Source organism: Chenopodium album, chromosome 12, assembly GCF_948465745.1.
Source record: "Chenopodium album chromosome 12, dcCheAlbu1.1, whole genome shotgun sequence".
Lineage (NCBI taxonomy): Eukaryota > Viridiplantae > Streptophyta > Magnoliopsida > Caryophyllales > Amaranthaceae > Chenopodium > Chenopodium album.
The window spans coordinates 26,202,216-26,218,527 of record NC_137845.1 but is presented as its reverse complement, the minus strand read 5'-3'; the positions used below and the strand labels follow the sequence as shown (position 1 = coordinate 26,218,527).

At 37.0% G+C, this 16,312-nt stretch overlaps 1 protein-coding gene across 1 annotated transcript; it reads right to left on the bottom strand.

The window, feature by feature from the left end:
* Window positions 1-5,845: 5,845 nt before the first annotated feature.
* On the bottom strand, window positions 5,846-9,173 carry LOC145571073 (uncharacterized). Its single transcript, XM_081630167.1, has 3 exons — window positions 8,636-9,173; window positions 6,004-8,337; window positions 5,846-5,850 (listed from the first exon to the last, which is right to left on the bottom strand). Exons 1-3 carry the CDS (start codon window positions 9,171-9,173, stop codon window positions 5,846-5,848), a joined length of 2,877 nt encoding a protein of 958 aa, XP_081486293.1.
* Window positions 9,174-16,312: the final 7,139 nt, after the last annotated feature.

The window sequence follows — 16,312 nt, the reverse complement described above, 5'->3', positions numbered from 1 at the left end:
GCACACATATGTTCCAAAGTGTATGTGTTGAATAAAAATTAGAACCAAAATGCAAGCAATTACCATACTGTCTTTGACTTCTTCATCAGCTTAGTTTAGTTGCTTAAGCAAATATTCAACCCAAATATCTCGTATCTCATCCATTTCTTCAGATGAATAAGCTTCTTGAGTAAAGAACTGCAATGTAAATAGCAGAAAAAAGAAGTAAATAGGATCATGGAAGTAGTGAACCAAAGCTCAAAACAGAATTTTAGAACCAAAGCTCAAAACTGAATTTCAGAACTAAATTGGTCCACATTTCTTAAATAATGTGATAATGTGATCTTTACTATTTATCTAGTATTCTGTTAATCTACCAAACAAGAACATGGAGAATTAGAGAGCATATCACCAAAATGAAGTACTAAAAGGTTCTAGAGTACCTGTGTAACAGTTAAGATACCTGCATACTTTTATACAACTGAGAACTTCAAGAAAACCTTCAATTTTGCCTCAACCATACAAGTACAGTTTTGCCTCAACCATATAAGTAATTTATTCTAAGTTATTTTATTCATTAAACCAATGGAAAAAAATTATCAATGTCATTTTGCAAATAATGAAGCAGAATGATTGCATGTAGAAAAATGAATATAAACTGAATACACGCTGTATATTAAATAAGGATAAGGAAAACTAAGAGTATGTTTGATTTTTTGAAGGACTTGGTGAACAAGGTTCCTGATTATGGTAATTCTGAAGCAATTGCAGATAACCGAACTGCTATAAATAGAAGGTGACTGCACTTGCTCTCTGAACTCTGATGGGTTTTGTGCTCTTTTCTTTCCTGTGGATTTACTTTTAAAATACTCTATAATAAATGACTCACAACACCAACAATCCGAGTGTATAAAAGAAGAAAGAAATGGCAGCAGGACAACAATCAGACAACAGCAGCAGACCTCTCAGAGAACAGGACACAAGACATCCACTATGGAGAGTGGTATGGGTGTTGTTGTGGGTTGTGATAGCTGTTCAGTTTTGGCAGCAGTAGAGGAGTATGCGTAGGGAGTGTGGGTGAAGCTGCTGCGCCGCCGGGCATGGCAGTCCCTGTCCTGCCAAGGCAAGGTTGCAGCGAGCGGCTGCCCTGCCAAGGCATGGCAAGGCTGCTGCCCTGCCAAGGCTGCAGCTGCCGCCCTGCCAAGGCAAGGCAAGGCTGCAGCTGCCCTGCCAAGACATGGCTGCATCGAGCTACTGCCTTGCCAAGGCAAGGCAAGGCAAGGCTGCAGCTGTCCTGCCAAGGCAAGGCAAGGCTGCTCTGCCTCATATTCTAAATTAATCACAAATTTGGGTCAGAAATATTCAGTTAGGCAGAGATATATTCAAGAAACAAATCCTCTCACAATAACCAATTAGGAAGAGATATATGTGTTAAAGTAAGCAAATTTGAGTCAGAAATATTCAGTTGAAACAACAAAGTATCTGAAGTGCATAAGTTCTAACCTTGTCAGTAATCCATAACACCCGTTTTTCTAAAATCTCGAGCATGTACCGGCACAAAAAGTATCCATAGTCCTTCTTGTGTTTAGGTTGGCTAGGACACTACAACCGATCATCCATGAGTTACTTTATTATGTGAAAGACCTACAACCGATTATCGTATGTTAAGTTTAAAAATATAAAGTACCTTTGGTTGCTTCCACCCAATATATGCATCCTTTTTTATTTTCTTGATATCCTTGCGATGGATAGCGCTAAATTGTTTGATTCCCCTACATAATTATGACAAGATAAAATGATAATAATGACAAAAATACCAATTACTTGAACATCAATACAAATAAAATGAAGTTAATAAATGATTACTCTACTGCTTACTCATTGATGACTGTTTTAGCAAACTCAGGTATGCTGTCTGCTCCACCAGGGTCCAACCAATAGAATATCCCATTCCAAGGGCTAATCATAGCTAACATCCAATTACGACTACATACAAATTACACGAAAAGTTAATAGAATAACATATCAATAATTATCAGCTATTGTAGAGAAAACACATATTGCACGTACTTTTCATTATAAGGTGCAAAGAATAATTGATTACGATTCTTTCCTCTTCTATTGTTGGATTCATTGGGGATAGAACATTGGAATCGCAAAATCCAAACATACCCGAAATTCCTTGTTCTTGACATTGCTCTTTCAAGTACCTTTCCCCGCCATCCATAAAAGGTCAAACATGTAAGAAGATACTCAAAATAGAAATTCTCAAATCTTAAAAATGTAAATAAACTTACTTCATGAAAATATTCAAGTGAGCAGCTCCGATCTCCTTCTGGAAACACCAATTTAGCAAATCTTCGTAATCAAGAGTAACATTAACCACATGTTTAGTCATAAATACAGTTTTCTGGAAACTTAAGGAGATGGATTCACTCCTCTTTTTCATTCCCAAAGCATGAGTTTTTAACGACTGTAACAAATTAGTAGTCACTTTTTCACAATCTTCAGCAGCGAAAAGATGCATGTCAGTGGTTGATGTTTGGGTTGATGCCGATCTTGGGGATGGAGTAGTCACGTCTTTTTCCAGGTGCACATCAGCCTTTCATAAACAAACAATATATATCAAGTAAATGCAACTCTTAACTAAAAATCAATTCTGAACACAGTTGGTAAAAAAACTGATATAACAATACCTTAAGTGGAAGAATCAAGTGAATTGGCCAGGCAGTGTAACTCTTCTTAGCTTGGCAAACAAAGATTAATTCTTCGTTTGGACATGGCAAGGGAGCATTTGGCACAATATCTTCTACAATAGAGACTCGGTGGTGACCAGGGGGTAGCTCTTGGACATGATTTCTGATGACTTCTTCTGCCTTCTCTTGATAGACTTTCCCTTTAGCAACAATTACATGTCCTTTATGGCCGTCCTCAATGGCTAGTTGACAATCACTCCAGCCCTATACAAGTCATGACAGAATCAAATTTCATATACATAATTTACATTCGAAGATGTATGACTTTTAATACAATACCTCGGGAAAAGTGATATTGCTCTGTTTGAGACCATGGCCAAGATCAGTTGAGATATCATCATGATTGTTCCGAAGTGCATGGTCAGGTTGATTAATTTGGTCTGTTTGAGGCCAAGAAACATGGTACATCTCAGCCTCAAAGCTTTGAAGATGATCCTGTTGCACAGGAGGACTTATGTGAGCCTCATGACCACGTGAAACATTGGCAGCATCCTGAAATTGAGACTCCAAAAATTGATGACCTTCACTTTGTTGTCGCTCAACCCCTCTAGTTAGCAGTTGTGTAAGTGGAATTTTAAGCATTCCATGGTCGTTAAAATTATTTAATTGGGTAAAACCTAACCTATTACCATCAAGACCACCAAAACCACTGAATTCAGCTTGACCACCAAAACCAAAACCACTATGACCACCAAAACTAGTCTGACCAGAAGAACCAACCTGTTGACCATGACCAGACTGACCACCAGAACTAGACTAACCACCAGTAGCAGGCTGACTACCACCATTGCCAAAATGGCCAACCAGCCCACCCAATATAGACTGACCAGACTGACCACCAGGAGCAGGCTGACTACCACCATTGCCAAATTGACCAACCAGCCCACCCAAACTGCCAAATTGACCAAAAGCATTTGATTGACCAAAGATGGCCATGAACGATTTCAATTGCTCCTGATTTAAGCATGACATGATGAAAGACAATAATAAATTCTGATTATTTTTCATAGTTCCCATCTCTGATTGCATCATGCCGATTTTTGCATACAATTGGCTTGGTGCAGTTGGTTTGTTAAAGCCAAAATACTCCTTATTTGTGATACCTGATCCAACTGCCCTCACTAAACCACCATGCTCACGCTTATTCAATGCTCTTGCTAATATGTCATCCCGACCATTGCACACGAATTCTCCTCTTTGAGCTTGAGCCTCCACTGCAATCTGCAATTTAAAATTTCATTAGATTTCTTACTGCAATCTGCAATTTAAAATTTGTGTAGAAGAGTCTTCATTAGATTTCTTACTATAGCTTCATGGATTTCCCTATCGACTGGATTATCAAAAAAAATGATTCCATCTTTGACCTGAGAGTGAGCTTTGATCCAAGTCAAATGTCGAGGCACTTGTGACACATGGACTCCCTGTTTTTCAAGTTCTTTTTCCTGCCATTGTACAAAATAAATTTAGACTTATGTTTGAAGTATATGAATAGAGATTTTCAACACCAATATTGTGTATATGGTAGTTACATATAGAATATTTGTCAAACTTACTATTTGTTCTTCAAAATATTGATACCCAAGTCGGCCTCCTCGATACTTTGAGGTCTTCTTCTTTGCCCTCACACGATTTTTTTCACTCAATTCCTACATAAAAATTTTAAGATTACATTCAGTACACACTATCTTGCTAGAGGAAGCTTATCATAAACTGACAAAGCATCAAAACTAATAAAATTATAAAGCATCAAAACTAATAAACTTATAAAGCATCAAAACTAATAAACTTATCAAGCATGATAACAGAACTGAACTTAGAACGGAGCTTCAGAACTGAACTCCAGAACTGAGGTTCAGAACTGAACTCCAGAACTAAGCCTGAACTCATAACTAAGCCTCAGAACTAAATTCAGAACTGAGCATCAAAACTGAATTCAGAACTGAGCATTAAAACTGAATTCAAAACTGAGCATCAGAACTGAATTCAGAATTGAGCTTCAGAACTCAACTCAGAACTGAACTCCAGAACTGAGGTTCAGAACTGAACTCCAGAACTAAGCCTGAACTCAGAACTAAGCCTGAACTCAGAACTAAGCCTCAGAACTGAATTCAGAACTGAGCATCAGAATTGAGCTTCAAAACTCAACTCAAAACTGAACTCAAAACTGAGGTTCAGAACTGAATTCAGAAGTAAGCCTGAACTCAGAACTAAGCCTCAGAACTGAATTCAGAACTGAGCACCAGAACTGAATTTAGAATTGAGCTTCAGAACTGAACTCAGAACTGAACTCAAAACTGAGGTTCAGAACTGAATTCTAAGCCTGAACTCAAAACGGAGCTTTAGAACTGAATTTAGAACGGAGCTTCAGAACTGAACTCCAGAACTGATTTCTGAATCGCTAAATTCAAGACTGACTTTAGGAAATGGTAGGGAAAAGGAGTGTTTGCAAGGCAGGGGATTGAGTCCAACACATTCAGATTATTTTATAAATATAATAGCTACCTGAAACTCCTTTGAAGTACAATATTTGACGAAGATCTCCTAATCTGTATCTTTTATGAAAGGATATTTCCATGGGGGTTGTTGTCTGATTGCTCCATCTTCTAGATACATCCATTCAAGTCTTAGCCTAGTCTTGAAAGCTTTCCATCGCTTAGAAGCTTGTGTCAGTATCAAATTTCTGCGATTCTCGATGACAAAAAATCCCTTCTGCATTGTTGGTACAGAAACATTAAACCTTCGCTCATAAAAGCATATTGTATGACTTATTCAAATGTCTTAGGACTGAAAATGTTTGCTTACTGTGATAGCATTGTAGACTTCGTCTAAGACTCCATTTGGAAGGGCAGACCACTCCTTATAAGTAATCGTTACTCTTTCACGGGCAACAACACCAATGTAGGTGGAGAAATGAGACTTGTGCTCTCCTACTGGAACTCTTTTAATAGGATGCCATTCCAAACGAATCTTGGTGCCTTCTTGGATCGTCTTCCCCACCATAGCAAGTACAGTACGACCCCTCTCATCCTCACGCCTAATTTTCTCAGAATCCTCAGGATGTAGTGTGTCACCTTCATTGGATGGGCGTACACGTTTTCTCTTTCTAGCCATCAACCTATAAAAAAATCAGAAAAATAAATTTAATAGGCTAGTCAAATGCAAAAATCATTGTAAGAATATTGCCAAAATCTTAAGTAGGACATCCTAAGGAAAAACAAATAATAAAATAAAAAGGTTAGTACTTTATATAAATATAAAAAAAAATTACATTTGTTACGAGATCGCTTTCGCTTGACATTTTTTCGCTTCTTTGTATCTTCAACCCATGTAACCTCATTATGATCATCTCTCACATATATTGAAGAGTCGTCAACATTATCGTCCACTACTTTTCTTGTCAAAGAAGGAGTCTCCAGCACACTATAAACAGTATACTCATCAATGGAGTGTCGAGGCCTTGGTGTTATGACAACTGACCTTCGCTTATCTAAGCGGTCAGTCATATAAAAAATTTGTTTTGCTTGGGTAGCTAAAATAAAAGGATCCTCTTTGTGACCAACCTTGTTAAGATTGACCAAAATAAGTCCCAAGTTACTTTCTTCAACACCGTTGTTGCTGTCAACCCATTGGCATTTGAAAAGAGGAATTGAAAACATGGTGTAATGCAACTCGCAAATCTCTTCAATGACTCCATAGTATCTCATAGTACCACACACGGGATTCTTATCTTTTGCACTAGCAAAGTGAATAGCTTGAGCCTCTAAAGTGACCCCACTGTTTTGCATAGTGCTGTGTTCATCTTGGAACTTTGTGTAAAAAGTGCAACCATTTATTACATATCCTGAATAGTATGTTGCACTAAAGTCAGGTCCATATGCTAAACTCTTGACTCGATCTGAGATTACTATTGAAGAGTCATCGAGCTCCCTCATTACTTTATCTTTGAACCAAGAAATGAATGATTTGCTATGTTTGTCAGCTAATGCCTTTTCGCTTGCTCCTGGATTGTACTTTCTCAAGTGTCTCATATGTCTTTCAAAATAGGGTGCAACTTCATCCTCATTATGCACAATGTATGAGTGTGCCTTGTGCCAATTGTCATAAGACATATCATGTTGCTTACGACCTAAGGTTCCCACACCATCCATTCGTCCACTATGACGAGATGTAGGAATCCCTATTCTCATTGAATTTATCATGAAATCACCAGCATATTGTAGTACTTCTTCATAGAAAAGTTTCTCAGCAATACAACCTTCAGGTCGATAAGCATTCTTCACATACCCTTGGTATGTTCTCATTTGTCTTTCAAAAGCCCATTGAACTCTCAAATATATTGGACCACAAAATCTTATCTCTCTTACCAAGTGAACCGTCAAATGAACCATGATATCAAAAAAAGATGGAGGAAAGTACATCTCTAATTGACACAAAATTATAACAATTTCTTCCTCCAAAGCATTCAAATGTTCGGGATCAATGACTTTACTATAGATTGCATTAAAAAACAAACAAAGTCTAGTAATGGCATATCGAACATTTTTAGGCAATATTGAACGAATAGCTACGGGCAACAAATTTTGCATCAAAACATGACAATCATGAGACTTAAGGCCCATAAGTTTCAAACTTTCCATGTTTACCAGGTTGCGAATGTTAGAAGAATAACCTTCCGGCACTTTCACTCCGGCCAAGCTCTGACATAACTCGATTTTCTCTTTTCTAGAGAGCGTATAAGCAGCCGGTGGCAAGTACTTTCGACCATTCTCATTCTCAACCACATGGAGTTCATCTCTAATCCCCATTTCCTTCAAGTCATCTCTAGCTTTCTCCCCATCTTTGGTCTTTCCACTAATATTCAATAGTGTACCAATAACACTATCACACACATTTTTCTCAATATGCATCACATCAAGTGTATGTCTCACAAAAAGGAATTTCCAATATGGTAAGCTCCACAATATTGAACACTTTTTGAATCCTTGCTGAGGAAGAAGTTTTTTGTGCTTCTTACCATATGTGATCCTGAGATCTTTGATCTTTTCAAACACCTCTACTCCAGATAGTATCTTAGGGCGCACCCTAAACTCTTGATGTCCATTGAAAGCCTTTTTCAAGTTGCGATAGTGATGAGTACATGGCAAAAATATACGATTCCCATCAAAAACATTCTTCTTAGATGCACTTAACCACCTTCCTGGAAAACCCTCCATGCATACGGGACAAGCAGTTTTCCCGTAAACTGTGTATCCTGATAGATTACCATATGCTGGAAAATCTTGAATAGTACAAAACAACAATGCTTTCAAATTGAAATTCTCATTACGATGTGCATCGAATACCTCTACACCTGTTTCCCACAACATCTTCAAATCATCAATTAGTGGAGCCAGATACACATCAATATCATTACCAGGCTGCCTTGGACCAGAAATTAGTAGTGATAACATCATATACCTTCTTTTCATGCAAAGTGTAGGAGGTAAGTTGTAGGTAATCAAAACAACAGGCCATGTACTATAAGTGCTACGCAATGATCTAAATGGATTGAAGCCATCTGTAGACAAAGCAAGGCGTAAATTACGCTTTTCTTTGGCAAATTCTGGAAATTCTCCATCAATAAACCATTATTGTGGGGAATCAGCAGGATGTCTAAGCATTCCATCATCCTCTCGACCATCGACATGCCATGTTAACTTTTCAGCATCTCCAGCATTAGAAAATAGCCTTTTAAACCTAGGTATTATTGGAAAGTACCATAATACCTTCGCAGGCACTCGTCCTTCATCTTTTTTGTATCGCGAGGCATTACAAATTGTGCATCTCTCTAACGATTCATTCTCGTTTCGATACAACATGCAATCGTTAGGGCAAGCATGAATTCTCTCATAAGGTACAACTTGGAAGGACATTATCATCCGGAAGCATGTCTTTTACCAATTCTAGGATCATATTAAAGCTTTGATCACTTAAGCCATGACCCGCCTTCAAGTTATACAACTTAAGTATGGCAGACAACCTTGTGTATTTGGTGCAACTTTCATACAAAGGCTTTTCAGAGTCGCTTAATAAGCTCTCAAATTTAGTGGGATCTTCATCAAAATTCTCCTGTACCACATGGAGCATTTCCTCTAATCTATCTCCCTCATTTGTATCTTGACCTTCATTAGCATTATCTGAAAAGTTACTCACCGAAGCTCCATCTCTACATTCTCCATGCCAAATCCAACACGTATATGTTTTATCAAATTCCCATTTCTCCAAGTGATTAAGTATCTCTTCGGGTCTCTTGTACAAGAAATTATGGCACATGTGACAAGGACATGGTAGCTTATGGCGGCCTCCACTATTCTTAACTGCAAACTTAACAAATTCTCTAATACCTACTTGATATTTTGGGTCACCTGGCTTAGTTGTTGTTATCCAACTTCGATCCATTTAATATTTTCTACACAACAACAAATAATTATTAATCCCATTCAAATGATTTTATTAAATTTTTATATACTCCTGCCCTTCCCCTCTCCCTACACCTTTCCCCTTATCTTCTAATAATTAAATTGACAAAAATTATACCTCAGGAACCAATTAGCAACAAAACTCACGATTTTGTCTACATGCATGAACCCATAGTGCATTTTTATTAAATACATAAATAAATAATTTAAAAAAAAAAAACAATCTGGAAATCCCAACCAACATTAAATATGTCATACAATCTAAGAATTTAAAGGGAAATCCCAACCAACATTAAATATGTCATACAATCTAAGAATTTAAAGGGAAATTCAAACAAGAAATTATATATCTCTCTTCATCACAATAAAACCTAAAAAGAAAAACCCATTAAACATCATAAAGCACAGAAACTACAACCCAGAAAATCAAACGACAAACCAACACTTGATATGAAATTTCAAGCAGCCAAAATTGAACAGACTAACAACTTTTAATACCCAACATTAACTAAAATAATAGCATACTTACTGCTGCAATTTCTAATTCATTTCTATAATTGCAGATTTCCAACAAATGTCGAACAAGATAAAAAATTTATTTCAATAGTTCATCTCCGCAAACAAACCAATAAGTCACAAACAAATAAATAATACATACACAAAACCCTAACAAAGCATGCATGCATCAATTGAGCCAAAATTCTAACCTTTAAGCCGTGGGAGTTATAAAACTACCATTCCCCAATAGACATTTGAAGAGTAAGTTTGATAAACAATTCGGTAAGTTTTTGGAGGTTGTGAAAAACTTGCAGGTAACAGTTCCTTTCACTGAGTTAATCACTCGGGTTCCTGCTGACGGGTTTGTAGGGTAGATGAAATTTGCGCAATTTGATTATCCATGATTTTATTGTGGGCTATAATTGAATCAATTTGTGCACCCCTACTCTCCATGTGCTTTTGCATGCTTGAAAGCATTGCTCTAATTCCTGTCATAGCAGGGTCAGAAAATGAGGAGGATTGTGACTGGTGTTTCTTGCCAGAATTAGGATGGTAATATTTTTGCTGTGGTGGGGGTTGCTATTGTGTTTGTTATGGAGGTGGAGGGTTTTGTACATTGGTACTCCGGTAGGAAAGATATAGGTGATTCCGGAGGCTAGGATTATAATAGTTGGATTATGGGTTATTTTGCCTATAGGTTTGAAAGGCATTAACTTACTCTATGGAACTCCTACAATCTTGCTCCCAATGTCCTACAATTCCACAATTTTCACAAAAAGCTTCATTGTTAGCAAAAGCAGAAACATTAGCTACAAAGTTAGGAACAACAGTAAGATTATCTAGTTTATGACAAATAGATGTTAACTGAGCTTGCAAAAAGGATACGGAATCGACATTATGTTTTCCTTTGTTAGCAAACCCTCTCGAATTCCCGTATTGGGAATTGTGTATTGCCATATCTTCGATAACCTGACCTACATCTTCCACATTAAGATTAATGAATCTCCCACTAGCTGTAGAATCTACAATTGATCTAGATGAATTTCCAAATCCATTGTAGAAGGCTTGGATCAACTGCCATTGTGCCAAATTATGGCGGGGGCATTCTCTCTGTAGATCCTTGAACCTTTCCGAAGCCTCATACAGAGCTTCATCTGGCTCTTGGGCAAAGTTCTAAATAGCACTCCTTAGTAAAGCTGTTCTCTCTACAGGGTAATATTTATTATAAAAATTCAAGACAAGAGTTTCCCAGTCAGTAATACGAAGTGCAGTACTATTCAAACCATTAAACCATAATTAAGCTTTTCCACATAATGAAAAAGGGAAAAAGAATCTCCCTGATTTGGTCTTGCTTGACCCCAGCTTGTCTAATGGTGTTGCAGTATTGGCCGAAATCTGCAATGTGGAGATTAGGATCTTCACCCTTAGCTCCACTAAATTGCTTCCTCTCTATCATCGTGATAAATTGGGGTTTGATTTCAAATTCCACTCCATCAAGGGCCGGAGTAGGAGTAAGGTGTGGAAAATCTGTCAAGGATGGCTGTGAATAACCGCTGAGATTCTTAGGTGCTGTCATCTCTAATTCTGAATCTGAAGGGATTTCTGAATCACTGGAATCGGTTAGAGGGTCTCTTCAATTATTGTTGTCCTCGGAGCCCGCCAAGATTTGTCTGTAAAGATTCTTTTATGTATGAAAAGAGCGCTCGATCTTAGGATCGAATGGAATATAACCTGATCTGGAACACCTGGGCATAAACAAAGAACTAAAAGACAAATATGAGAATTGCCTTAAAGAACTAACGTTCTCTAAGACAAGAGGGGATAATCTAGACTACAAAAATAATCAGAAAATAAAAATAAAACCGTTTCCCCAGCAACGGCGCCAAATTTTGACAAGTTAAAGTCGTAATCACCCAATCAAAAATAATACCTAAATCCACTAACTATGTAGATAGGGAAGAAGGGTTGAACCATAGGGAAACGAGTTAATTTATTCCTAATTAATCAATAAAATCTAAATTATCAAGTAACCAAATTGTTATTGTAAAAGGAAACTGAACTACTAAGAGTAAAAGTGGGAAGGAATAAAAGTAGGAGGAAAATCAATGAAATAAAAGACTAGGGAATAGGATCACCAATAAACAATATTCCAGGGTAAATCATAACAATCAATCATCAATGCATCAATTAATCAGATCATAAAGGGCTTTCGCTACGTATTACAATCACAGAGTTAATTTACCAGTATTAAATCTCATCTCTCGAATCTCGACTCAACCATTTATAAATTAGTCCGCCTATTGAAACTAAGCTTAAACATCAATTCTCATCTCTCGAATCTCAAATCAATATTGCTAAACTCATACAATTAAACCGGGCCTAATCTAATTGCATAGCATTAAATCAATCAAAAGGAAATTAATCAAGCATTGATAATTAACAATAATAAATTACCCCTTCATATTATTTATGGATCCCCACAAACCCTAGAAAGAGAACTAATCACACATAATTAAATCTAAACTAAATAAAGCAATTAAAGGAAACATGATGAATTAAAGAAATAAAATGACTGAAATTAATAAAGAGGAAAATGTTACCAAAGTTATCGTAAACAAGGAGTTGAATCAAGAACAAAGTATGGAATTTTTAAAGAGAGAGAAATAAACTAAGTAGAGAGAGAAAGTCTAAGAAGAGAGGTCAAGCAAATTAAAACTACTCAATCGTACTTATACAAAAATCTTTAATTATTCTTAATTAGAAACTAAGTAATCGTCGAAGAAGCCTCCCCAGAAACACGCCCGATCGAGCGCGCCTTTTTCTTCGCACCATGCTTCTGACAGCCGCGCTTGATCGAGCCAATGCTTGCCCGATCGGGCCCGGCCTAAATTGGAACCTTGGACTTCTATTGGGCTACTTATTAACCCATCTTCGGATTTCCACTTAGGGGCTTTAACCATTTAGCCCAATGCTCGTATTTCACATGTCGAGCTCCTCCAATGTCCGTAGTTGCTCCATAAAATCCCAGGAAAATGCTCCAAAAGTATACTTCCCTACAAAACTCAGCCAAAACTACGAAAAAACTAGAAAACACCAATTAGTAATAAATGTGGCTCTAACTAGCCAAAAACACTACTAATTGTGACCATGGGACGGGGGTAAAATACCATATAAAATAGACATATCATGAGTCTAGTCTAGATTTAAGGAAGCTGAATATTTATGCCTTATGGCCATTATTATGTCTTTATTTTCTAGTTCTAAGGAAGAGGATCCCAAAAAGGATTCTCCTCTCGATGTATTTTCTTTTGATTTCAATAATATGAGCTCTATTTCTGAGTATATGCCTTCTCGTGAATCTTTTGAATGCTATAATAATCAATCTAATGAAGACGATAACATTAATGAATTGGTTAAAGTACTGAGTGAACGAGAACAAAAGAATTCTATAATTGAAGAAATCGAAACAGTCAATATAGGAACTAATGAAAATAAGAAAGAAGTCAAAATTGGCTTAACATTAAATCAAGAAGAGAGATCGATCCTCATATAGACGCTTAAAGAATTCAAAGAAGTGTTCGTTTGGTCATACAAGGACATGCTTGGAATAGATATGGAAATCGTGGAACACACCATTCCCTTGAACCCTAGCTCTAAACTAGTAAAATAAAAACTTCGATGAATGAAACCTGATGTCGCCTTGAAAATAAAAGAAGAGGTACAAAAACAATTAGACGCTAGTTTCATTCGCGTATGTAATTACCCAGAATGGGTTGCAAACATTGTCCCAGTCCCTAAAAAGGAGAGACGAGTTTGCATGTGTGTCGACTTTAGGGACCTCAACAAGGCTAGCCCTAAAGACGATTCCTCTACCTCATATTGACATATTGGTAGATAACACGGCTGAACACGATAAAGCTCAAAGCACTTGGGGGGGGGGGGTAATAAAAATAAACTTATGCCATCCAAAGTGTTCAGGTTTTTTCGAACATCACGAAAAAACTCTTCACACTTGGGGGGTAATGATGTTAAAAAAAAACAAAATTTTAACTCTCGTAGCACAGGTGTCGCAAGCAACTAAATGAGTTGCGCGCGGATGCCACGCGCAACAAAATAAGTTGCTCGCGATAGGCACATGCAACCTTGGACTTTGCGCGCGCCACTTGATGATGAACTACGAACCCAGAATTTTACGCTTGAATAAAATTTTGATTTTTACTAGCGAAGAAATAAGGGCGTTTTCAAACATTATGTATGCACGGAAAACAACAAAATTAAACTTTGATTTGAGTTATTAAACAAAGTTTGATTAATTTTTCATTTAATTTGTACAAGTAGGATTGAAGAAAAATTGAAAAAAAATAAATATATAACTCTTTTTTCTAAAAACTACGCAAAGACCTTATTTCGTAATACGAATACGTAGGCAATCTTTATGATTCGGTCATATAATTAAAAAAAAAGGATCTCATTTTTATTCCAAAAAAAATTCAAAAGACATCATAGAACTAGATTATAAGTAATTAAAAAAGACACACAGTAGTGATTACACTTTATTCAAAAAATTATTAAACTATTAATATTGTGTAACACTAAGGTTTTACTATATCCTCAATCGTCACAGTTGAAGGAGGAGTAGTTTCATTGCATTATTGTTAGCAACCTTTGAGTTTTCCCCTTCTCCCTTCTTTTTGACCCAAATGTTGTTCTTCAATTTAGGAATAGGGGCCCTTTCAACTCTCTTTTCCTTGTCCTTAGTATTTGATGGAGCCTTCTTGCGAGGATTTGATGAAGGTTCCTTAATCTTCATGCCTTGTTTCACGGGTTTGGGAGGAGCCTTCCTTTTATGTTCCCTTAAACGAGCCTTAGGTGATGAGGAGAAATCTAACTTTCTTCTCACTCCTTTGTTTTGGTCATTAGGAGAAGTAGTAGTGGCCGAATACATTGAAGGCTTGGGTGGATTGCGAGCCAAGGCGGCTTGATTTTGTTGACGAGCCTTATTTAACTCTCCCTTGTCCGCAGCATTCATCTAAGCCTTGTAAAAGGAAGATAGCACTATGCTCGCCGTGGGATTTTACACCACCCACATAGGAAGACTAGATAAATATTCCATCCAACGAGGAATTCTTTCAGGTTTAAAATTCACAACTTTAGGGGCATCACAATCCCGTGGGGGAATAATTTGTTTCATCCCATACTGTTTCATCACCCTGCAAGGAAAAATTTAAGTAGTACTAGAGGGGCCTAAAAGCCTAATGTAGGGACAATTAAACTATTCCTAATCATACTACTTATGTTCCACCAAGGAATCACAAAGCGTATGTTAGGAAGCCCATGACATAAAAAGGATGTCCATTCTTCCTCATTCTTATGTTTGTAAAGAATACGACGACCAGGGAATGTTCTCACTCCGTTAGCCTCAAGATTTTGTGGCTGATCTACAATTCGTAAGCGCTCCATGAGCCAAATCTGAAAAAAAAAGAAAAAATTAATTTACGACATTACACCAGCAGGTGGTCTGACTATTGCAACTTTCAAGGCTGTGCTGAGATACGACGTAAAAAAAAAAAAAAAAAAAAAAAAAAAAAAAAAAAAAACGTACTTGTTATAGGAGTGGACTTCCCGTGAAACCGTTCTCGTTTGGGTCTCCTCTAAGGCAATTCAAGCAAAGTATAGTTTTCGCCAGAGCGAAAGGAGCGGGTGCATGACATCCCTCTATTTGCTCCACTATGGACACAATAGAATAATCCCCATATTCTTTACTTGTCCTAACCAAACAATTAACAACAAGACAAAAACACAAAGCACGAATTTTAAAACGTTGTTTAGTCAAATTGTGACGAGGGGCGACGAAATGTTCAATAAATTGAATTAAATTCACACTTAATTCTGTCCCAATTTTGGCCATATCATTGTCATTCAAGCTAAAAAATCGTTGAAACACAGGTTTGGAATCTGACAAGGTAGGGGCATATGTAACGGGGAGAGTATTTGTGGGGAAGCCTAGTAGAGCCTCAAACTCGCCAGGCAATGGGACAATTTCATCCCCTTGAAAGAGGAAAAGATGGTGGTTCGAGTCCCAATGATTAACTACAGCATGGAGGAAATCAAAATTTATATTGAGTTGCATATAGCTTAATGAGAGGGTCAAGGTGGTATATTTTAAAGGTTAATTTATCCTCAGTAGAAAGGGAAGTGACCCATTGTTTCAAACATTGCTCAAATGTTTTACCATTGTTCAAACCAAAGAAAAAAAGAAAAAAAAACAAGTAGAAAGAGAGCAATAATTTTCTTTATAATACTACCAACGAATGAATGTGCGATGATCAAAAGCCTACAAGAAACTATGTTTAAATAGACCCAAATGGGGTAATTTTTCGGCCATTTTTTCCCAAAGAAAAGTTCACCCGTAGGTGGCGCGCGCAACTCATCCAGTTGCGCGCGCCCTATTCTGTCGCAACATGTTGGTTGGTTTATTTCCTTATTTCGGACTATAAACGAAATCTTATGACTAATCCATACGCTTGCCTTACTCAGTTTTGTTTCCTTTCTTTCTTTATGTTATTTATTTTATTTTCTTTTTTCCTTTCTTTTTCTAACTTCCTTTTTTATTTTTCTTTT